This window comes from Crocodylus siamensis, chromosome 5 (genome assembly GCF_052110815.1).
Source record: "Crocodylus siamensis isolate JL-2025a chromosome 5, ASM5211081v1, whole genome shotgun sequence".
Classification (NCBI taxonomy): domain Eukaryota; kingdom Metazoa; phylum Chordata; order Crocodylia; family Crocodylidae; genus Crocodylus; species Crocodylus siamensis.
Window position 1 is genome coordinate 142,015,369 of NC_143399.1, and position 23,811 is coordinate 142,039,179.

At 43.4% G+C, this 23,811-nt stretch overlaps 1 protein-coding gene across 8 annotated transcripts in view; it reads right to left on the reverse strand.

Annotated features, from left to right (window-relative positions):
* RARB (retinoic acid receptor beta) overlaps window positions 1-23,811 on the reverse strand; it is a 533,822-nt gene that overhangs the window by 17,603 nt on the left and 492,408 nt on the right. For all 8 annotated transcript variants that reach the window (XM_090046517.1, XM_090046513.1, XM_090046519.1 and 5 more), the window contains 2 exons: window positions 11,707-11,867; window positions 824-1,000 (listed from right to left, as the gene is read on the reverse strand). In XM_090046517.1, coding sequence (XP_089902643.1) covers window positions 824-1,000; window positions 11,707-11,867 — 338 coding nt within the window. The remainder of the gene's footprint in view (window positions 1-823; window positions 1,001-11,706; window positions 11,868-23,811) is intronic.

Consider the following 23,811-nt stretch of genomic DNA (forward strand, 5'->3'; position numbering starts at 1 on the left):
GTAGCACTTTCCAAACAAGTAACTGTTATGGCACTCTCTGGATGAAAAATGGGTCAGTGTTTTTATCCCCAGGTGGAAAACTTAAGACGTGGGAAGATGAAGCAACTTGCTCAAACTACCAGAGTTCACTGTGTTCATCAGGAATAATACTCTGAAGTTCTCCTACCACATTCTCTGCTGCAGAACCCACTCCCTCCAATTCCATACTTCAACTAAGCTCAGCATTTTTGCTAAAAATTTGCATTATGTTAATTCAACAGTATTTCACCACTGTGAACTGCAGCCGTACCAAAAGGCAAGGGGGCCTCAATACCTAACCTCCACCTCTCGGTTCAGCTGACTCCGTCAACGCAACATGGGAAAATCTACGTCTGAAGATTTATCATTTTGCCCTCTTCGTTACATCTGGGGCTTGAGAGTTACGGGCCACTCTTAGGGAACTGAATCGTCTTCCAACACAGAGCCACAGCTGTAGTTTTGAAAATCAGATCCCACATGCAAAACAGTGATATGGGGAAAGAAATCAATCATTTTCACTACCCCACGGATACGCTAGCTGAAGTTCTGGCCCTCATGCAGCCACACTCAAATCAACAGAACCCAGAACAGATCCCGTACTCCGAAAGAGGCAGGCTTTCATTTCCTTTTGCTTCTCCCACATTACTGCATTCCCTCACGGGGTGGGTTAAAAGTCTACTCTCAGTTCTGCCAGACTATTCCACCAGGTTCATTTGTAACAGGACAACTGGGCCTGAATCTGACTTAGTGCACCATAAAATACATCTCTGAAAGCAACAGCACATTATAAAGGAAAGATACATACCAAAATGTCCAGGCAGGCTGCTTTAAGGAGAGTTATTTGGTCTGCAATGGTCAAGCTTGTAAAGCCAGGCAGTCGTTTTGCAAATTCCACTATTTTAATAATGCACTTTGTAGCCAGTTCACTGAATTTGTCCCAAAGCCCAAGGTCCAGTCGAACCCGATGTTCTGCACTAGAGTTCTGGAGAGATGGGAGGGCATCATTAATCAATAGTCATCTCTTGAGTAAAGTTAAACACAACACCACAAACACTATTCTTGCTTGAAGTACTTTCTATTAACATTCCAGGCATTTTCTGCAACGTTTGCTGTTGGGATGCTGCTGTTTTTAAATTTGGATTAGTCTGTTAAAAATTCCTTGGATAGTTCTATGTTACTTATGATTACAGAGGCCATCTGTATACAGAATACAAATGAACTTAAACATTTCCAAATGCCAATGCTATCATTCTTCCCTGCCATTGTATAATAAGTGTATTGAGAGAGAGACAATCTGTAGTTGCACCCCAGAAAATAAAATGAACAGTGGAACATGAATATTGGTTCCTCATCTGGAAAAAGCAGCCAAATATTTGGAACATAGTTTCACATACTTAGGGTCTTAGCAAATTAGTTCTACTTAATTTATCTTTTCTGTCTCTGTGCAAAGGTTTTCATTTTCTCAAGAGAAAGTCCCTCGTGAATTAGAGAAAAGCATTTCTTTACATAACACTACAACTCTTCCTCACTGTGGGAAGCACTATGCAATGTTTAAAGCCATATCTTCATTTAAGAGTATGAAGTTCAGAATTTCTTAGGAAATACTCTAAAAGGAAATATCCCGTCACTGATTGTGTACTTCTACAGCCACAAACACAAGATTCAGACTAATCTCTCTCTTTGCAGGTCATATATAGTAGGACATTTATCCCTTCAGTGTGGACATGTGATTTCATGATTTTAAATAGAGAAGAGTGTCGCTTTACCCTTAAAAATGTAAGTTAAATCTAACATGGACGTCATCTGAGAACTGGCCAATTTCCAGGATCTGGAAGTGAGCATTATCTACTAAGGCACTCTGCTCTGGAAAGGAGGACTTTTCTCTCCGTAGGGAATTGCATCTGGATCAGATGCCGAAGGTACTGGATCATGCATTTTAAGAACACTCAGAAATGCATAAAAATGAATAAGACTGTAGAAATAGCCAACTGATCTAACAGGCTATTAATTTAGCCTATGGCCACATAACACTGTTCCCAACTGCTTTTTATTTTATTCAGCAATCTTTTAAATGTCTCAAATTTCTTCCAAGTTACTTTCTATACACCCCACAGAAGTTCCTCATCCTCAGTGGGTTTCTGCACTATCCCCTTTTAGCTGATTCATCTTCTCTGCCACAGTGAGAAACCTATCCCAGTACAAGACAAACATGACTCTTCAAAATGTAAAAAGCTGTCACTTATGAAAGGTGCCAAGGCTGACACCATTGAGAAACTAAAGTCTTGCCCCTAGCAGACAGAGGGAAAATAAGATGCAAAATGCCTTCCAACAAGGTCTTAAACTTGCTCAGATAATTTCTTATCTGGACAAAGTTAGTTCACTATTGTGAAGTCACTAGGATTTTTTTGTCTCTGACAACACTCCCACTCCACTTTTGCCATCAGTGATAGGCACCTCTTTCTTAGAAAATGATTGGAGATTGCCAGCACCATCACAAAACAACTGCCTTTGGTTATTCCCCCTGGGCTCATGTTACATCAGTTATAGTTGAAGTGGCCTGTATTCCATTATTAATTCCCTCAACCATTCAGTCTCCTACCTGATATAGGACAGGACTCTCCAGCTGGCTAAGACCACTTTGTTCTGAATATCTGGTGCAAAATGATCTTCAAGCAGCTAGGGAAGAATTACAAAAACCTCATAAAGGTAGTCATTTCTTCCGTTGCTCATGGAGCCAAGTGATCTGGCCCGTGGGGTTCCCTGTAGAGCCAGAAATTTGGCAGTCGGGGACCGGTGGCAGTGTTACTTGCCACAGCTCTGGGAACAGTCAGACCTGGCCCCGCATACTAGACGCAGCCACAGATGGGCTGTGCCCCAGTCATCCAGCCTGCATGCCAGAAAGATTGAGTATCGCCTTTCAACCTCTGCTATAAGATGAAAGAAGATTTGTAGTAGGGATGTTTGGAGCAATGGAGAGGCAGGGGATGAAGGGGAAGTTATGGTGGGCACTCTTATCTATTTAACTGCTCTGCTACATAGGACCCTCCACTGGTGGGAGTGCCTTTCTGTCACCCTCACGTATCCCTCACTTGCACTGGGACAAGCCCCACAGGCCATAACCAACTCCCCTGATGCCAATCTGTCCCACAATCCTCCCCTCTGTGATGGAGGAGAGACTGAAGCCTATAACATAAGTGTGTAGCTTTAATCATCAACTCTGCCTTTTGTTCTCCTTTCAGAGAGGTAGAAATGATGGAGTGGTGTTTCTATTTATAACTCTATCCTGAGGAGTTCTTAAAATCAGCTTTATTTTTTTTTAATGACAGGAGAGAAGACAAGAGGAAACGTCTATATAACCCTAAAACTAAAGGATTGCCTTCAAGATGGCCCAAAAGTAATGGGTTAACAGTCATCGTAATGCCCTTTGAAACATTTCTTTCAGTTACTGAGTATGCATCCCTCAGATTTATTTTATTTCATCCTCAAATACCTTGGTGAAATACAGTACATTGGGGGAAAAATAAGATCAAGATGTGCAGTCATTCAGGCTGTAATTAAATTTAATAGGCAGTTTATCCAGTTCATAGAAAGATGGCATAGCACAGAGCTACACAAAGCAGAGCCTAAAGCAGGAAATCATTTTACAATAGGGTATCCATCTGGAAAAAAAGACAGGGCATGAAACCAGCAAGTGTGAACGAAATCTTCATCAGTATCACATAGGGTTACTTTATCATGCTACACTACTGGCACTGGGAAGTTTGACGTGTCTGCTATTAAAAGTAATGCACAGCAATCTTAACAAAATGTAAATCTAACTCACTATTAAGCAAACTGAAGAGAAAAGACAGTTAATAAAATACAGAGTAACTTGGTGTTTTATTGTAGCAGTTGTCAGATTCAGAGGCACCAGATCTGAAATTGCTTATGCATTATCCCACAAATGCTGCAAATAGAAAGCTTTTTAACGGTTTATTTGGTAACGAAGGTGGCTATAAGTGTCATGGAAAACAGCTACGATTTTAGCAGCATTCCCAGATACGAAAAAATAAAATTGATTCTACATCAATGTATAGGCTGAGCAATAAAACATGGGGTTAATAAAATGCATGATAGAAATAGAACCTCTGATTAGATGTGCCTAGGGATCTCTTCTCTGCATGCTGTGAAAAAGATTCAAACATGATGAGTTTTGCTGGGTATTTTATTGAGGCAGTATTTCGGGTGCCTTTTCTACAAGCAGCCATGCACATGTTTAAGGACCGTGCTTCCCATAATCCTGTACTGGTGCACATATGGTGGAACAATACTGTAATGCACCCCAGTGACATCTTTATCAGTGGAAAAGCCCAACCATGCTATGAAATCCAATTAAATGGCCATTTTTGCCACATAAATTGATCCCATTTTTTCAATCATTTTTGCTCTCCACTGCAATCTGCTCTCTCTCCACACAACAATACAGGACAAGGTACTCGTGGAAACACACGCTGTAGTGGAATCCCTACTGTCTTTAAAATCCACTTTACAAATGGAACAAGGCTCATAGGTGCCACAATGGTTTAATCAGTGACGCCTGATAGTCCTCTTTAGCAAAAGCAGCAATGCGCTCAGTCTAATGCAACTGGGATCGAGGAATTCAGTGTGTTCCTTTGTTGAGTCCCAGGGTCAAGATACATCACATTATCTCTTTAACGGTACAGCAGAGAAGTCTTGCAACTCTAAAGTGAAACAGCTACAAAGAACAAAACACCACAGGGAAGCAAATCTGTCTGCTCCCTGCTAGCAAAGAGCAATCTGGGACAATCTGAAGCAAAGGTCCACAGAGTAAAAATTATTTTCTGGTTTATCCTCCCTCTATCATGAGGCTGGATGTAACACAGCTGTAGACTTACAAATAATATCAGTCTCAGGGGACAAGCAGCATAGTTACACTCAATTATACTATAAAGTATGACATCTCTAGAGAAATTACAAAGGCACTTTCTCTTAGCTGGATGACAGTAATAAAACAGATCTATTTATAATGGACTTTTGAAATCCATTATGTTTAAACAGCTTGCTGGCTCTCATCATTGACAGAGCTGCATTTGCCATTGCCCAGCAAATGCACCTGTTAATTCAAATGATTTAGGAAATTTACTCTGAGAATAAATTCCTATGATAATAAATTTCCCAGTCATTTTAAGCAGTCTTTTTTATTATTAGGGGACTTTAAGAGAGAGACTGATGTACAAATTCTCTCATTCCCCACCCAAGATATAACCAATTTTAAATGAAGAAACAAATATATATTTCCTCCAAGACACATGACATGAAAAAGAAATGTCCACCCTCTTGCAATGCTTGACAGGTAAAACATTCGGATACTTGTGGGCTGAGGCCTCCCTTAGATTTCCTAGGGTTGCCTCCCTCTGCAGTGCTTTGCAGCTCTTTCCTCCATGCTGTTTGGGCACTCAGGGCCCAGGGCTCTTTGTACAAAAAGAGAGGAAGAAAATCCTAATCAATGAAACGCACACAGGGCTGCCAGAACTGTCAAGGAATCCTACTGTTGGAAGGTGGCTTACTCCAACACATTATGTAAAGGGTGCAGGAGCAGTGACCAGTGTTGCGGGGGTGGCTGCACCCCTCTACTCCCTACTCTCCCCAGTGCAGGCAGACCACGTCACAGGAGCAGTAGCTGGGTCCCTCAGTCAGATAAGAATCTTCCCGTACCCGTCCCTTTCCCTCCATGTTCAGTGGTATGTCCCCTCCCCACCCAGTCCCTCACCCCAGCCTGCTGCTGTCCCCAGTTGACCCAGGGGTGAGGCTCCAGAGCTGCTTCTGTCCCACTCCAGCAGGGCTGCACATGGAGCCAGGTTCAGCCAGATAGCACTGGCAGTGGCAACAGGTGGGTTTCTTTCCCTAGCCCCTACTCCCAGCCTGGCAGGGAACACGAAGGCAGGAGGAGAAACCCGCCCATTGCTGCTGCTGTTCTTAGCTGTGCCTGGCTGCCCATAGAGCCCAGCTGGACGGGGTTGGAGTGGCTCTGGAGCCTCCCCCCAACTCCTACTGCTGGGGACAGAGGCAGCAGTGGGCAGAGGAGGGAAGAGAGGGGGAATGGTGTGCTGCTAAGCAAGGAGGAGAAGGGGCAGGGGGATTTTTACGCAATCCGGGAACTGAAAAAAAGTCTCTGGCTGATGCTCCCTCAGCACTGTTGGTTGAAGTGTGTGTGTGTGGCAAGAGGAATCCATGTCACTGCGCCCCCTCTTGATCCACCCTCCTTCTTCCTTCCAAAACTCCACAGAGGGAAAGGAATCTGCAACTCATCAACTCTGAGCTGATCTATGTTTTATTCTAATGTTTAATTCTCATCTATTTAAAAAAACAATGAAGTGGTTTAAAGAACCAATCCACATAGTACAAGTGGTGAGAAAGCGGTCTTTCATAAAATGTTTAGATTCATTGGTCTCATTAAGAGCAAGGCTAGGCAATCTTCTGCCTGTGATATTTGGTTACTACTAATAAAGATAAGAAAATGCTAACTCTTAGCTGGCACTCTTAGCTTTCCTTGGTCTTCTAAATTTTCTAAATGATGATTTATTCCTAATTTTTAAGGATTCTTCTGGTCTCTGTATCAAATTTCTCAAAGGATGCTAAAAAGCTTGCAATCATAAACAACAGCATGCATTATGACCTAAATATTTAACCAGATTTTCTCAACAGAGCACAAGCATCCTACTAATTAAAACAGTGTAAGGACTTTCTGTTTCTCTTGTACAGGGAGGGCTTTTCCAGCTTTGTTTTAGAAAACTAAGCTGAAGAAAGAAAACTAAGCTAAAGAAACGTCCTTGTATTTTGTCCTGCACGTGCTGAGGTTTGGATTCATTCTGTCCTCAAGTTCTATTGAGGTAAAGCTTGATCTTCAAGCTTTATTGCTGGAGTGAGCCAACAGCTGGGGAAACCCCACATTGTATCACTTGAATTAACCCTTTCTGATACAGGTAAGGGGTATGATACTGTTAATGACTATTATCCAATAATTTTAGATTTCCATCTAAAATGCTAGAATAGCCAGAGCCAAATTATATAATTGATATTTAACTAGCACCGTAATAATTGGGGAAGCTGTCTGCAAACAAGAAAGCCAAGTGAAAATAGTATCAATATTAAATCACATTAACTGGGGGGGGAGGGGAGTTAGGTAGTATAGAAGAGATCCAGGGAGAGACAGAATAACCCTCTCTGGGTTTCATTGTTTAAGCAAGACTTATTCATCCAGACCACCATAGAGCAACAGAGTCTGTAGCCACATTCTGCAAGTTCACTTAAAAACTTAATAAACTCCAGAAAAACATTATACAACCACCCAAACAGGCAAGATCACTTGCCTCCCAAGTCCTCTGCTTGGAATTATGTTCTGAAGCAACCCTGCTCATCTCAACCTCACATGACTGATGACCAGACCAGGCCCTTTAAGGCCCCAGAGCCAAACTAGGCTACAATTCACCTTCTTATGCAGTAATGAAACACAGGATGAATTGCACCCATATTTATCTAGTTTCAAGGACAAAATTATACTTTAGCATTCAGTTTATAATGTGAGAATATAGCAGAGCCCCTGTTTACCTTTTGAGAGTTCATAAGCTACACTAAATTCTGGGAACATAGAGACACTGTCCAGCTGTAATGCAGGGTGAACACAAAGCAATGTAACTTGCTTACATCGGATGGATACAGATATGCCATTCCCGGCTAGCCAGTTTATGACACAGCCTCTAAGCATAAAACTCTGGAATGCATTCCAGTCTGCGGGCATGCATTCCAGCTGTGGACATGTGATTCGTTCTTGTATGGAAAAAGCAAATTTCCCTAAACACAGGAAGGTTTTTCAACACTTATCTTCCAGAAACAGTTTGATGTTTAGAGAACTCAGAGTCTGTTAGATGCTAGTGAGCTAGAGATGAATTGAGACAGGATGCATTTTTGTATAGGGGATTAAAACAGGAGATCCCTTGAAAAGCCACCCTGCAAACCCCACAGTCTTGGAGCCTAACAAGAACTTTTTGTTATGTCACCAGCTGGCTGTTTTCAGGCTTACAGCCGAGTATACTGGACGGGTCCCAGGAGAGCTGAACATGCTTGGCCACTTCAGTAATTCCTGTTAATTTAACGGCATGCCTGCATTGATTGTTTTGACTAAGTCTAACATAAGCAGGAGTAAAGAGATACTGCCAGAGAAGCATGTAGCTGTGGAGAGATTTTCTGTTTTTTTTTCCAGACCTAATTATTTTAAACTGTTCTCAAAATCAAATGGCAAAAGTTTTTATTACAATGCTGGTGTAGCTGAAAACCTTGCACACATGCTATTCAGTAAAATACTACTCAGTGAAGGCGACCATGACTGCACACCAGTGTTAGCATTTTCCTCAATTAAGGCTTCAATGTTTAAGCATGACTAAGAGCTATGGCATGGGACAGAGCACCTTATCCACGGCCAGTTTTATGGTAAATCTCTAGGATTGTGGCCCCATAAGCTGATGGGGACCTCATAGCACAAGCATTAAAATCCATCCAGCCACTTTGTCTTTCCCAGAAAAGCATTCCCTCCCTGATCTCATGGCCTAACAAAGGAGAACATGTGCTTGCCTACTACAGGGGTGTAGGTTGTAGCCGTGTTGGTCTAAAGACATAGGCAAACAAGGTTCTTTGGGTAAATCTTTTATTAGACCAACTCAAATAGTTGGAAAAATTCTTTTTAGCAAGCCTACTACAGGATATTCTCCACCTTTCTCAGAACGCCTAGTACTGGCCCCGATATAGCTAGCACTAGTCCATTCTAGAGAGCCCACAGAATGATTCCTATGTTCTAATGTCTTTAAATATGACCTTGTGTATATTTAGTATACCTTTAACTGCTGCTTTTGCACACTTGATGAATAAGTGCTGCTGTTTTTAGGCATTGACTAACACAAACCATACAGGCACAAAGACAGATTTCAGGAGATGAAAACTTTCTCCATAGAAATTAATTTGTAAATATTTTTAGCCTCATTTGCAAAGCGGCATTTTGCAAGACAGCTTATTTGCTATGTAAGATGGAGCAGATAGCCTCCATATTCCCCTTGGCCTAAGTAGTTCACTGGCATTCTCAGGAGCAATTGTTAGCCGTTAACCAGCAGCACTCATAAAGCTACAAAACTACATTAGTTCCCCGACTTAGATCCATACAGCTAGCATATTGCTTACAAAAAAAATGTAGGCACATGCTAAACTTTACACATGTGAATAACCCCAGGGATTCTGAGCCCTTTGATTTGCTAGGTGAGATGCTATCTCAGGGGCGGGGGATAATTATTTTAGGTTCAGGGCCACTTAATGAATTTTGGTCAGCTGTCAAGGGCCACAAGGGTACACTTTTTGTCAAATTGTTAAGTCCCACCCTTTGACAGGTGTCCCGCTTCCTGGCCACCATCTTGGGACCAGAAGTCCCCTTGCCCTGAAGTACTCCTTTGGGAAGGAGAGTTTGTAATCTTGGAACCAGAAGTCCCATCATCACACAATCCATTACATAAAAGACAAGCCCACCCAACTCCAAACCCCACCTCCTTTGCCATCATGTTGGCTGCCCTGTTGGCCATTATGTTGGTCTCAAAACTACCTGCCTCCAGGTCCTTGACAGTAGAAGGTCCACCCCTTGACTGGGAAAAACTGCCTGCCTTCACGGTCCATGGCCTGCCCCCTAGGCATGACCTCTCAGGTAGTAAGGGCTTGTGACCCCTCTAACAATCTGTCCCATTGCCCTCAACAATGGGGATTTTAGGGGCATTGGACCTCCCCAAGAATGGTGCTGAACCAATTTGAGGTCCACACACATAACATTTTCCAAAAGATATCATTTTAACAAATTATAGATAAAAACTAACATACTAAAAATCAAACACCTACTATAAAATATTTTTATTTTATTTTAAAAAAATGGCTTTTGTCCTGATTTATGGTTTTTTTGAGTAGTGTATATAGAGACAATTGCATAATAGCTCAGAATAAAGGGTTATTCTTGTATATTGAGCCTGGCCATGGAGGGCAAGCAGAGCTTCCTGGCCCCTCTGGGCTGGAGGCTGCAAGTGGGAAATCAACAGGGTGGATAGACACCCTGGCTGGACCTCCTGCCACTGTGACAGGAGCCTGGACTTCATGGATCGAGGATCTAAACCAACCCATGGTCTTAGGGGTCCCTGGCTTCAGCTAGGAGGCCACAGGAGCTCCTGCAGCTAGTCCCTCCAGGCAAGTAGGAAGCAGGTGCACAGCTACAGCAGGACAGCCTCATGGCCCTGTCTCTGGGGCAACACAGTCCCTTCTGACCCAGCAGGTGAAGGGCTTGGGGTTCTTGGCAGCACTGGGAAAATGCCAGGTCCCCAATTTAGGTCTGGAGTGGAATGCTCTCTCCTAGTGACTCCGGTGCCACCCCCACCCCTGCTGTAGGCAGGGCCACAAAGGTGTCTGTCCCTCCCACCCAGGGGCCCTGCACTTTGGCTTGGGCCAGCCCAGCTCCTTGTCTAGGTGCTTGGGGTGGGAGGGAACTCCCATTTGGAGTGATCCAAGCCATTTCTTCCCTCTCTTTCCTGCATGACGCTGTTGCTCCTGGGTCTGCCTTGCCAACCCCCTTCCCCAGGCCTCTCCCATTCCTTTGTATTGGAGCTTTGGGGAAAGGACTAACCTGCTTCTCCCTCCTCTTCTGCCCTCCTGCTGCTGCACAAAGCATCATTTCCCCTTTTCCACCTTCCCTGCTGCTACAGCGGTGGGGCAGGTGCAGGGTGACAGTGCAGCAGGCCAAGTGTGGGGGTGGAAGCAGGAGGCTCGTTGCGGGTTCATGGGCAACAGGCAGTGGGAAGCAGGCAGCCACAGGGGCAGCACGGTGAAGGGGCAGGGTCTGCTGCATGAGTTTACACATGGTGGTGGTGCAGAAGCAGTGTGGGAAGCAGGAGGCCCTTGCAAGTGTGAGGGTCAGTACTATGGCATTGCTGGCTGAGCGGAGGCCTCTGCAGAGGCCTCAGGGTGGAGGCAGTCCAGGGGAAGCAAAGCGTCCCCACCCCAGGACCTCAGGAGGGGCCCTCACTTGTCCAGCAATTCCGCGGCACCAACTCTCACAGCTGGGGGGGTGGGGGGGGGAAAGGAGGCAGCTCCTGCTTCCTGTGCTGCTACTCTACTGTGGCAGGAGGGGAAGGCGTCTGGAGTCCAGTGTGGACCACTGCCTGCAGCAGGAGCTGGGGCAGAAGGAAAGGAGGGTGGGGGGATATTTAGGGGCTGGGTCCCACCATGGCCCTGCAGGCACTCACCCTGCTACGCACTTCAGCCCCAGCCATGCTCCAGTGGGATTCAGAGCTGGAGCTGGAGCTGCTGCTGCTGCAGCTGGCGGCTCCCATAGGAGGGAGAGAGGAGTGTGGAGAATGCTGGAGGCCAGACAGAATCACCTGGTGCACCAGATCTGGCCCATGGGCCATTATTTCCCTCCCCCCGTACTATCTTCATTTTAAGTGATGGGATTTTCCACATTACATATTTCTGTGCACATGTGTACTTCACAAAGGCTACAAGAGTCTAGTAATTATCTACTGCAGTATTTCTGTGAGAGTGTAAGGTATACAATTCCCACCCTGAGGTCAGACTTGCCCCTTACCAAGTACGTTCCTTATGAACAGCACTCACCGTAGTGTATTTTCCCAGCTGGCAAAGTGAAGGGAAGGTTTCCTGGTGCGCTTTCCGGATTTTCTCAGTGAGATCATCCAACTCTGCTGTCATTTCATAGTGTTCTGTGGACTCCTGCTTTGAAGGCTCCTTCTTCTTTTTGTTCCTGTCATTTCTGACAGCTAGAGACAAGGGTGGGGGGAGGGGAGGAAACAGTTCAGGTTCGGTTAATCAGATAGCCCCATGCTGCTTTCAGAGCTTTGCTTCAAAGTACTGCAACATGTTTCTTTCTTTATACATTAAGTACTTTAAGTGGGTGCAAAAAATGTTACAGAACTGGAGACGAAAAGCAATTTTATTTGCTAAAATACTATCACTAATATAAAATACACACGGGCTAACAGAGCAATTTCTTCTTGTACATGTATATAGAAGATAAAAGCCACCTTTTTGTTGGCAGTGTTAATATACCTTTTGGAAGTATGCCATATTTATAAATGTAAGTATACTATACATTTGTATACTTCCCCAAGTGCCTACCCTCTGAAGAACTGTAGCATAGCTTTGCACCCTTTAATGGCAACAACCATGTGAGATATAGATGTTCAGGAGCTGCTCTCTAACTCATGGCACTTTACACAAAGCACCATGAATTCAAGTATCTCCCCCACACCCAACAGACATTAGCACAAGCACCAGTCCAGCTCCTCAAAGGCACAAAAAAATAACCCTCAAGGGAACACAAGTTCCTTAGAGCACTTTGCTCTGTAGCACCTTCAGCTAATACCTGATTTATCAAGGATTAATTTTCTGTGTGATCGGCCACTTTAAAACTGCTCTGCAGCCATGCATGTGTATTATGTCATGGCTGTAGAGAAGCTTCAGGAGCCATATTGCATGAAAAATGTAACTTGTGTAAGTGCCCAAAGACTATGGTAGGCACAGGAACAGAACCCAGAGCTCCTGAAGGTATTCCCTGCAGTCAACCACAAGGCCAACTCATTCTCTATGAAAACCTCTATGACGAACTATATACCTATTATGAATCTACTTTTTCTAAACTGGTACAGATATAATTCTACCAGGAGTAGGAGCTGGAGTACATAGACAATGGGCAAACTTGTGCAAATCGTTTGGGATCCCTAGTGCAGTGTGTTTCAAACTTTTGATACTTGGCGCACTTTTTCTCTGGGTTAAAATGGTGGTACACTTGACTCTAACACCCAAAAAGGGATATATGTAGATTTCCCTGACCCATAAAAAGCTATAACATACTCCATACCCCTGTCAGAAAATCATACCAGAGCCAAGATGTCCTGTGAAAAAAATTACACCAAAGGCATCTTTCTTTATGAAAAGGATCAGTCTCTATACCAATGGTTTTCACCCTTTTTAGGCTCATGGACCCCTCCATAACTTCTCCAAATTTTGCACCACCCTAGTTGAAAAATCACTGAACTAGATCTAAATTCACCAAAGATATGGATGGGGCAAGAGCAGGCCCTGCTGCTAAGGCTGCTCCTGGTCACACACAACAGTGACCACCCCAGCGGCTCCAGAAACACAAGCGTACCAGAGGGGACAAGCCAGGCTGCAAAATCAGCCTGCCCACTTGCAGCAGAGTTCACTGTGGGGGGGAGGGAAGACTGGCACAGGGGTTCCCTGTGGAGTGGGAAAGGGTGAGGGAAGGCAGCAGCAGTGGTGGCAGTCCCCAGTGTAGCAGCTCCAGATGCTGCTGAAGCAGCTGGGGCAGGGGCAGGGACAGGGTGAAAGGCAGGGAAGAAGAACATTTACTTCCTCACACAGGATGAGGGATTTTGTAGCACACTTTTATCACTCTTATGACCACAGCACACCCTTTGGGACTTATTGCCCTATGGAAATCCCAATTTACTTCTTCCTACTAATTAATTAAGTTTTGAAACTGAGTTATGAGTCCACTGGTCAACTGGTTCTCCAGCGATCGGAAAATTCTAAAGGAACACATGCCTTTAGGAATTCAAAATAACACCCTCCGAAATGGACACACACATACAGACTAAACAGCAAAGAGAAAATACACCCTTCTTCAGCTTGCACAGTTCATGCCTGTTGGGATTATACCATATTTACTCAAATATAAGATGAGGTTTTCCATCCAATCATCATATTTGTATATGAAGCAGAGCAGGGAGCAGGTGGCTGCTGAGAATCTGATTCTGGCCCTGAGCCTGGGTCAGGGCCAGAGTCAGACCCACAACAGCCCCTCCTCCCCCCCCTACCTCTTACTGCCAGGTTCAGCTCAGCTTCAGGCTAGGTTCTCTCCTGGGCAAGTAGCATATGGAAACTCCTTCCCCTGCCTGGCCAATCAGCAGCACTAGCACCAGTGAATGGCTAGGCATGAGCTGAGTTTCCACATGCTGGGCTCCAGGGCAGAGTGGCCCATATAGTATCTGACAGTAAGGGTGCGGGGAGGGGAACTGGGGGGTGGAGGGTGCAGAAGTGAGTGGTACAGGGCGCAAGGGAGCCACCCAACCGCTTCTCCCAGCCACTGTTTTCCCTGCTGTAGCAGTGTGTGCATGGCAGGGAGGCAATCAAGACAACCCTCCAACTACCTAGACTCTATACCTGGAAAATTCTGAAAATGTATACATTTTCCATATACAGAATCTAATTATTGGGGGGATCATCTTATATATGGAGTCATCTTATATTACATATACATTCAAGTAAAGTCAGTAAATTAAGTGAGGTGATACATGTACACACATTCAAGCCCCATAAACCCCATAATGCCCCTCCAGTGCCTTTTATCATGGAGAGGCTAGGGCTAGGCACTTCCAAAAAAAAAACAGAGGTAAAAATGAGGGCATCCAAATTTCCCCCCCTGCTCTCACTGGGTTGTCGTGGGTTTTGTCCTACATTCCAATTCAGTTCAGCAACTTAATTTAATCCACAATTTAATCAAAAAGTTTATATATTCTTAGATTATTCCTAACTCCTGCATGTTACAAAGTTTGTTATTGTAACAAGCAATACGCTCATACACAGAGAATATTTGCAATGGGAAAGTGCTGAAAACAAAATGCCGTTTCTTACTGCTCATTGTCAAGGCCATCAAGTTTTAATTTTTTAGGGTTTTGTTTTCAGTAAGTCTTCATTTTTAATGAAGCTATAGGAAGAGTAATGGAGCAATTCCTTTTAATGTTGTGTTTTATAAGTCATTGTTTTTAAATCACACTGAAAAAAGAACAGAATAGTGTTCTGTCTTTCTAAGTTGCATTGCTAGGGAAGGACAGCAAAGCACACATTAACGTAAAATCCCCAAGCCAAAAATACTTACTTGAAGTTTGAAAGCAATCATTCAAAAGCAGTCAAGAAACAGCAAACTTGGAACTAAGGCCGAGCTTTAAAGCAACATAAACATTTCAAAGTATGAAAACTCAGAGGGACTGTACCTAAAATACCTTAACTTCTGCCCCTGAATTGATATCAACCTTCCAACTTTCCTCCTCTGTAAAGGAGAGTAGGGCACCTTTGAACATTGGTTTCCTATGTAAGTGTCTCATAATAATGTGATGGATGCTCTATACTGGGGCAGGCAATTATTTTGGGCGGAGGGACACTTACTGAGTTTTGGCAAGCCATCGAGGGCCGCATGACAGGCAGCCAGGGGCAGCTAAATATTCATTCTCTGCATTGTTTAGAAGCCCCGCGGGACGGACAGAATGGCCTGGTGGGCTGAATCCAGCCCACAGACTGCATTTTGCCCACCCCTGCTCTATACCTCTTGCATTAAAAGGAAGGAGGAATTCCATAAAAAGGGCCAAGAAAACTGATATATGCCACCAGTCTTGCTAAGTCTCATGATTTCATTGTGACACAATTTGGAAGCTTCAATTTCTGGTATCATATGGTCAATGAAGATCCTCAGTTTTAATTTTTTTTAAATCATAGCTCTTGTGGGTACAATATTACCAACCCCTAGTACTCAAAACTTGTGATTGAGGCCCTCAAAAACATGAGATTTGTTTAAAGAGATTTGTTTTCACCATAACCATCTACCCTACAAAATTATCTAATATACCTAAAATTTTCATAAATGTAACCACGTGACTGCAGGGGCTGCCATATAAATGTAACCCTTCCCCCCATACATTCTTAAATACTGTAAGACACACAGCAAACACCATAAAATAAGTCACAAAGAACCCAACATTTACTATTTTTAAAACTTTGCAATTTCCAAACCAGTATGAATTCCTTGTGGCCTGACTCCTTATTTTCATAGATTCATAGATGTTAGGGTCAGAAGGGACCTTGACAGGTCATCCAGTCCGACCCCTTGCCTAGGCAGGAAAGAATGCAGGGGTCAGATGACCCCAGCCAGATGCCTATCCAGCCTTCTCTTAAAGACCCATTTCAAATTTTGGCTACCCTTACCATGAAGTTTTCCTGATATCTAGCTCAAAGCTGCTCTCTGTCAGTTTGTGACCATGGTTCCTTGTTACTTCAAGAGGCACCCTGGTGAACAGAACATCTCCAATCCCTTGCCGCGTCCCCTAATGAATTTGTAGGCAGCCACAAAATCATCTCTCAGCCTTCTCTTGCAGAAGCTGAAGAGGTCCAGGTCCCTCAGTCTCTCCCCATAGGGCTTGTCCTGAAAGCCCCTAACCATACAAGTGGCCCTCCTCTGGACCCTCTCGAGTCTATCAACATCCTTCTTGAAGTACAGCCCCTAAAACTGGATGCAGTACTCCAACTGTGGTCTGATCAATGCTGCTAATGCATGATAAAGCGCGGTTAGCTTTGCTGATGAGTTCATCACACTGATGACTCATGTTCATCTGGGAGTCCACTATGACTCCAAGATCCCTTTCTGCTTCTGTGCTACTGAGAGGGTCACTTCCCAGCCTGTAGGTGTGCTAGATATTTTTGCACTCTAGGTGCAGCACTCTGCACTTTTCCTTGTTGTACTGCATCCTATTGTAGTACTACCCACTTTTCTAACTTGCCCAGGTCTGCCTACAATCGTTCCCTACCCTCCGGAGTGTGCACTCCACCCCACATTTTGGAATGCTTGAAAATGACAATATTATATTAATAACTCTGGGCTGTATGATCCCATTCCAGAGGCACACTTCACTCCTCCTATAGGTAATGAAGCATGGAAAACCTGTGGAAGACTTCACATTTGTACTCTGGCTCTTATCTCTGGTAGGTTTCCCCTGCCCAACATCCATAGTGGCATGTAAAAAAAAATGACCGGTCTTCTGGATACCATTTTTCATGTAGATGATCCCATAGAAGGAAAAGATATTGCATATTTAAGAAAATTAGTGCTAGTTTTTGTAATCCTTCTCATCAGTGGTGTTTTGTGAAAAATCATAGAATTGTAGAAAATGAGGGCTGGAAGGGAACTCAGGAGTTCATCTAGTCCAACCCCCTGCTCAAAGCAGGACCATCATGAATGAATACAGTAATCTGATTTCTCTCAAGATATCGTTACCACAGCAAAACTAAGGGTAGTTGGAGCTAAGGGGATGGGAGGGGGTGTGGAATTAAAACAATCAGATATGGAAGACAAAAAAGCCCTCCAAGAACAAACAACACAAAACAAAACAAAACAAAACAAAACAAAACAGAGGCTCATAATGGTAAATGAGTTGCATATTCACCATGTGTTTTGCACTGTAGCTAGAAAAGCACTATTTTTCCTTACCAGTGGCTGTACAGCACCCTGAAGAGTAAACTCTGGTCCTTATTCTGGAAAGACCTTCCCATGCACTCAATTTTAAGTGCAAACAGTCCCACCAAAGTCAAGTGCATGCTTTAGGTCAGTGGGGGCCAACCATCTTGGCAGGCATACTGTCCCCAAATTCCGCTCCAGTGCCCTTCTCCTGTCTAATTAACCCATCTTCTTTCTACCCCCAGTCCTGTGCTTCCTACTGCTCTGCTTTCTTCTTCCTGCCCTATCTACCCCCTCCAGGATTTGTCACATACCATACACACAGGGGCTGCCTGTGCCACTTGTGACACACATGCCACAGTGTGGCTACCCCTGCTTTAGGCCACTGTTGGATCAGAACCATTCAGTCCCTTGTATGACTGAGCTAAAACCTAGGCTGTTGCCACTCCAAGGGTGCGGCAAGGGGCTCAGTCATACTGCTGAAGGAATAAACCCTGTCTATCTGTTCCCATTCTACACATGCCAATACTAAACTCAAAGCAAACAAGAAAAGAAAGCTAGGAATAAAGGCAGGGAAGGCAGGTATTCAAGGGATAATATTTGTCCATTTAGTTTCTTTTAGGCTATGCATTACCAATAATACAGAGAGATTACAGATTACAAATTACAAATAGTCTGGAGAGCTCTAAGAGCAGGGACAGGAGCCAAGTAACCTCAGATACCCTCTCTTTCATATTCTCCCTCCTACACTACTTAACACCCAAGCAGCAGTTCCTCCTTGACTGCCTCCTCCATACCCATCCTCCAGGATAGTGGTTGTTCCAAGTAGCTGGAGAGCTTCCCTTGTCCTCCCTCTTCAGTGCTGCTGGCTATGCTCTTCCAGCTGCCCTGTCCTTAGCTTCTGCTGTACAAAATCCTGCCTCCTAGCTTGAGGAATGGGTAGGATCTGACCCTAGTGAGCGCCAGGTGCACAGAAAGCCAAAAAAGCATGATTTGTTTAATGGAGCTGACTTCAAGAACTTTTCTCACCACTTAATTAGTGTCCAAAGGCCTCCATTTACATCATGCTCATTTTCAAACTATTAGTGCACTCCAGAAGCAAACTGTAATCATTACACTACTTAAAGATAAAAGAACTCCTTAGAAAATTATGTAAACTCCCACACAATTGCAAAGAGCAATAAACCTTTTGTAATAAAGCCTGATTTACTTATAGCTCTAAGACCTGATTGACAAATTTGCTAAACATGAGGCTTCAGCAGCTACTTAGCTCAAAGGCTTTGAAATGCTTGTGGAACACAAACATATTATTTAGGTCAGTGTTATGGACTGTTGCCAAAAACTCCCAGCTACAAGGAGATAATTCACACGGGAATCACTTTACTACTCCTTTCTACTACTGTACAGTTCTTGCGGTGCTAGCTTTTTCAGTTTTACATGATGTTCTCCACCATCCACAAACCTTTGAGCAGGGCACTGGCTGGCCAACATGGCCGCACCAAATAGTTCCCGTTCTATTTCATTTCGTTCATGGTTACTTGTGAATTATGGTTGGAACTAGGGGGAAAACTAAATTGTTCTGAGAACTAAAATGGCTTTTACTTATGACAATTCATTTTATCTGATTATGTTGGCTTAAAAACGAATAATAAAAAATAGCCCACCAGGCTTTAATTCAAGTATTTTACCTGTAAACAACACTTAACTATTTGTTTGAACTACGGCTAAGCAAGTCGCAACCAATGCAGTGGTGAATGCATTGCACATAAGATGGTACAACACCTAATCTCAGATATGGTAAAAGCTTTCAATAAAATAGAAGTACTCCACAAGTTCAACTAGCTCTACAGCTCACTCAAAAATAAGAAGGGGCAACATACCTTTATTTTTAAGGGAAGTAAACACATACGCATACACATGCACGCAATAACTAGTCAACTCAAAAGGTCATCTGGACAGTTCCAAGAGCAGGGACAAGAGCCAAGTACATTTATGTATTCACTCTTTCCCCTTTTTCTCCCTCCTATCCTACTTAACTCCAAGCAGCAGTTCCCCCCTGCTTGCCCACCCCATACTATGTGCAGGTACCCTTTCCCAAGTGGCTGAACAACTTCCCTGGCCTCCTACTCCCATGCTGCCTTCTGTGATCTTCCACTGCCCTGCCCTGTTTGTTTCTTAGTGCTGCTGTACCAAATCCTTCTTCCTAGCTTGAGGAAAGAGCAGGATCTGATCCTGATGAGGGGCTGGGTTCACAGAAATGGCAGACTTCAGCATAGAAGAGGTTCTTGGCAGGGGATAAGCAAGAAGGAACTGGTTTCTCCCAGGAATCCCAACAAGACCCTCCCTGCACATACAGTAACCTCACAACTTTGGAAACTGGCTAGTTTTCAACACAGACCCCCATTGGGTTCACTAATTTCAGTGGCACTTTGGTCTCTATTTGAAGATTAGGATCTAGCCCTGTAGGGAGAGGCAGTTTCCCACAAATCAGGTACATTTGGGGAATATCCCTATTTTTATATTAACACTCTTGGATGAAAAATGAATCTGCACAGAGAGCAAAGGGGAAAGGACTATGTAACTCAGAAAATACAATTCTTCTGATTGCCTCCCTGGATGCCTACAGCATAGCCTGAGAGGGCTACATTACTGTATAATGGCTAACCAGCTACAAACTCATAATCTGAAACATGTTATTACTGCATTTTTACCCACCTGACAGGTCTATAGCCTTTTTATATCTCTGTACACTCTCTCATGCCTACACCTACAGGTACTATTAGTTCCAGGTAGTTCTCATTCTTTAAAAACATATTTCTCTAGTCCTTAAACAGCTCTGAAATAATACTAGATTTCTTAAATTCACAGATTTCTAGTGTAAACTGTCCCCCTTTCAGTCTGCCTTGAAGATTTATATTTTGTATAAAGCAAGTCAATAATACACACAGCTTAGTGCAAGGAAATTTTTGGTTTCCAAATTATTGCTGGGTACAGGAAACAGTCAAATGTAGGACAGTGTAATACTGCTTATAGTCATGTGGAACAGATGCTCGGCATTGCTTCACTGCATTTTAACAGTGGTGCTCAAGCTTTTCCCCAGCACATTGAATGGGCAGTGCCTGCTCCAGCTGTGGGCTGGATGGTGGTTTTGATCCAGCACCCAGGGCCAGGGCTAGTGTGGCAGCCACCATCTGGCCATATGGAGTGGGGCAGGGGCAGGGGCAGCCCAAGCCTGAGCCCAGCTCTACATGGAAGCGGTGGGGGAGAGGTACATGACCCAGCCCCTCCCTGAGCAGATGGTACACATGTGCGCACACACAGCCGCAACCCCATTGCTCCCAGGAGCCCTGATGGCAGAGCGAGGCTGGGCAGGACAGCACGGAGGCCTGCAGCCGGGATCTATCCCCTGTGCACAGAGACTGGACCTAGCTGGGAGCACCCCCTATGCGGTGCCCCCCCAGGCTCTGCCAGCCTGTGCTATGTGACCACATGGCACCTCCCCCCTCCTGCTGGCAACTGCCCAGGGGCACCACATGCAGCCTGTGCCTTGGCAGTAGCCGCAGAGACAGGGTAAGAGGCACGCCACTTCCATGCTGCTCTGGAGGAGCCGTGTCGGGCACGTGAGGGCAGGGTGTTGACAATCTGGGACGTTCACTTCAATTATCTCCACCCAGCCAGGACTTTGGGATGGCCTATGAAATGTGGGACTGTCCCAGCCAAACCAGGGCATATGGTTACCCTAGGCTTACTCCTATCCTAAAAGTGCAGCCATGTTAAACTTTTTCCCTTCGAGGTCTATATAACATTTTCCCTAGACAGTGTTAGACAGAATTCCTTTCTTAGAACTGGGCTTCCCAAGTAGCTCCCTTGGGTCTCTAAAGTCTAATCTGCAAAGTGATTTCAATCAAGTCTAACAAAAACACAGCTAGGCATAACTACAGTCAAACTTTGTTCATACCATAGTTTTGCCAGCCAACATAGTAAAGCTGCAGTGTCACTATTTCTTAGGGTTTTGAGCATCTCATTCAAAGTCTTTTTTCCCCCTTAAAACTCCATCTGTTGGAATTCAGAGATTACATGAAATAGAAAGGAAGTAAACGTCTGCAAAAAAAAAAAAAAGCTGAAATGTGAAGCAGGTGTACCCTAAAAGGATCAGAAATGAAAAGCCAAACACAAAGTCCCAAATACATTATTTTAATAACAAATTTATGCCCCAAATTTGGGTATTTGGAGTGATCTGAGGAAATAAAAATGTTACCTGTACAGTTTCTAATGGACAACGCTACCTAGAAAATATCAAAGTAAACATAATCAGTGGAGTATCAGTCACAGGTATACGAGTATAAGTATGTAAGTGTAAGACTGGATGCTGTGTGGTTTGCTGATAGAAATAAAAACAGTCTTCTGTCCACTTCAGAGACAAGAAAGTACCTAGAATTAGGTGAGATGGTATCTTTCTATGGATATGTATCAAAACGAAAGGATTAGGCAGGCACACAAATATAATAAAGAACTTGACAAGCTCTTGTTGTCCTTCAGGTGCAGAGTGTTCAAACCTACATATGGTTTCCTGTTGAGAAACAGTGTTCTGTTCTAGCAATTTTGCCCTGATCAGTCTCCAGAATCCTCTGACATTACTTCAAGAGCAATGAAAAACATCATGCAGCATTCAAGAAACAACATCTGGTATTCCTGTAAATGAGCTGTTTTAGTGATCAGAGACAAGAATCAGGTGAATCTGAACTTTGCCTCAACACTTTATATTATTCATTATGTAATTTCTGTGTTTTATCAGAAATATGATCTATTATAACCTTGAATATAGTACATTGAATGACATTGAAAACTAGATTTTTCTGATTATTAGAAAAGTGAGAAAGGTACTAAACATTTGTAAGACTGATAATCGATCAGTGTATCCATCTGAGTGCCATAAAAATCAATCAGGAGCTAGTGCGTTTAAATCTAATTTTTTAAGCATGACATTTTCCTCCAAGTTTCTTTTTTAAATGTCACCATCTTTGACAACAGTGATTGATGCTGTCCCCAGGGACAGTCACTCCAACTGTTTCATCCATTGCACAGAAAATCTTAGTCCACTTTTTTTTTCTAAATATCAAATTAATCATAGCAATAACAATATATTTTCATCAATACGTGGAAGTTGTTGGAGAGCGATAAATTCATGTCATCAAACAGAAGGAACCAGGATTCTTACATCTGAGTCAGTCTGCAGCATGCTACATGCATTTTCACAAGCAGTTTACAGCATATTTTAGCACCTCAAAAAGGGACAAAACCCTGTGCTGTTACATATCATGTTAAACCAAAGGACAATAATTTGCTTGTTTAAAATAAAACTGCTTTACAAGCTTTCAAATAAAGAATAATGAATCACTAGCCATAGGCTGCTATGAATAATCACCCATTCCTCCAAACCAACTTTATTAGGTCATTGCAAGCATAGGAGAGACTTTTGATACCTATAGCCTAAGGGCTTCCATTTTTCCATTCATACACAAGGGATTTATATGGTATCTCCCATTATAACTAATGAGAGTCACACATCTATATCCCCTTTGTGCAGCAGGGTAACCATATGGTTAATATACCAGGAACTGAGTTAAAATTGTGAGTTTAGTTATATGAACTACTGATATAAATAGATGCAGCACAGCTTTATGCAACTGGCTGAGACCCAATTTGAAGTATAAGGGATTCTGTTAATCTGAAAAATCATATTTCTGTTAGAAAATGTTGTAGCTGCTGTTGTCACAACAATCCTTAACAGATTTTGCAGAGAAATTTAGCAACAACAACAAAAAGAGCAAACAAAAGACTACATATTTTTCATTTTTCTGGGCTCATAAATAACAAGCAGGACTAGAGCTGGAATCCAATCCCAAAGATACGCTCAGAATGGAAGAGGCACAGGTTTGAAGAAAGCTGAAAGACAATGCTTTATTTGATCTTTTCTGTCATTTTAAAGTAAATGAAAAGGGGGCCGGAAAATTGAAAAGGATACAGTGAGAGGGTAAGCAAATCCCATTTTTGTTTTCTTGCATTTCAGGGCAATCTCCTTTTAATTCCTATCAAGTCAAGTGAAAACAATACTTATTATACTTCGGTTTTCTCAAATTGCTCACCGTTGGATTAGGATTTGAATCCAATGCCAAAAAGAAAATCCTGGTCTACAAAGCTGTTTGAGCTGGCTATTGAACATACAGAAAATCCCTGAGGCCTGCCGCCCCCAACTTGCAGAGCTGTGACATCATCAGAAGGTGATGTGCCAACAGAGAGACTTCAAAGAGTAAAGCCAATCTGAATGATTTTAGAAAAACAAACAACCCCCCACCACACACAGAGTAATCACGCTAGGGCCGACTGCAGGCAAAGAAAGATGCAAAGCCTGGTTGTTCACTGACCTCAGCAGTTCAGGGGAAAATGGGGGACACTTC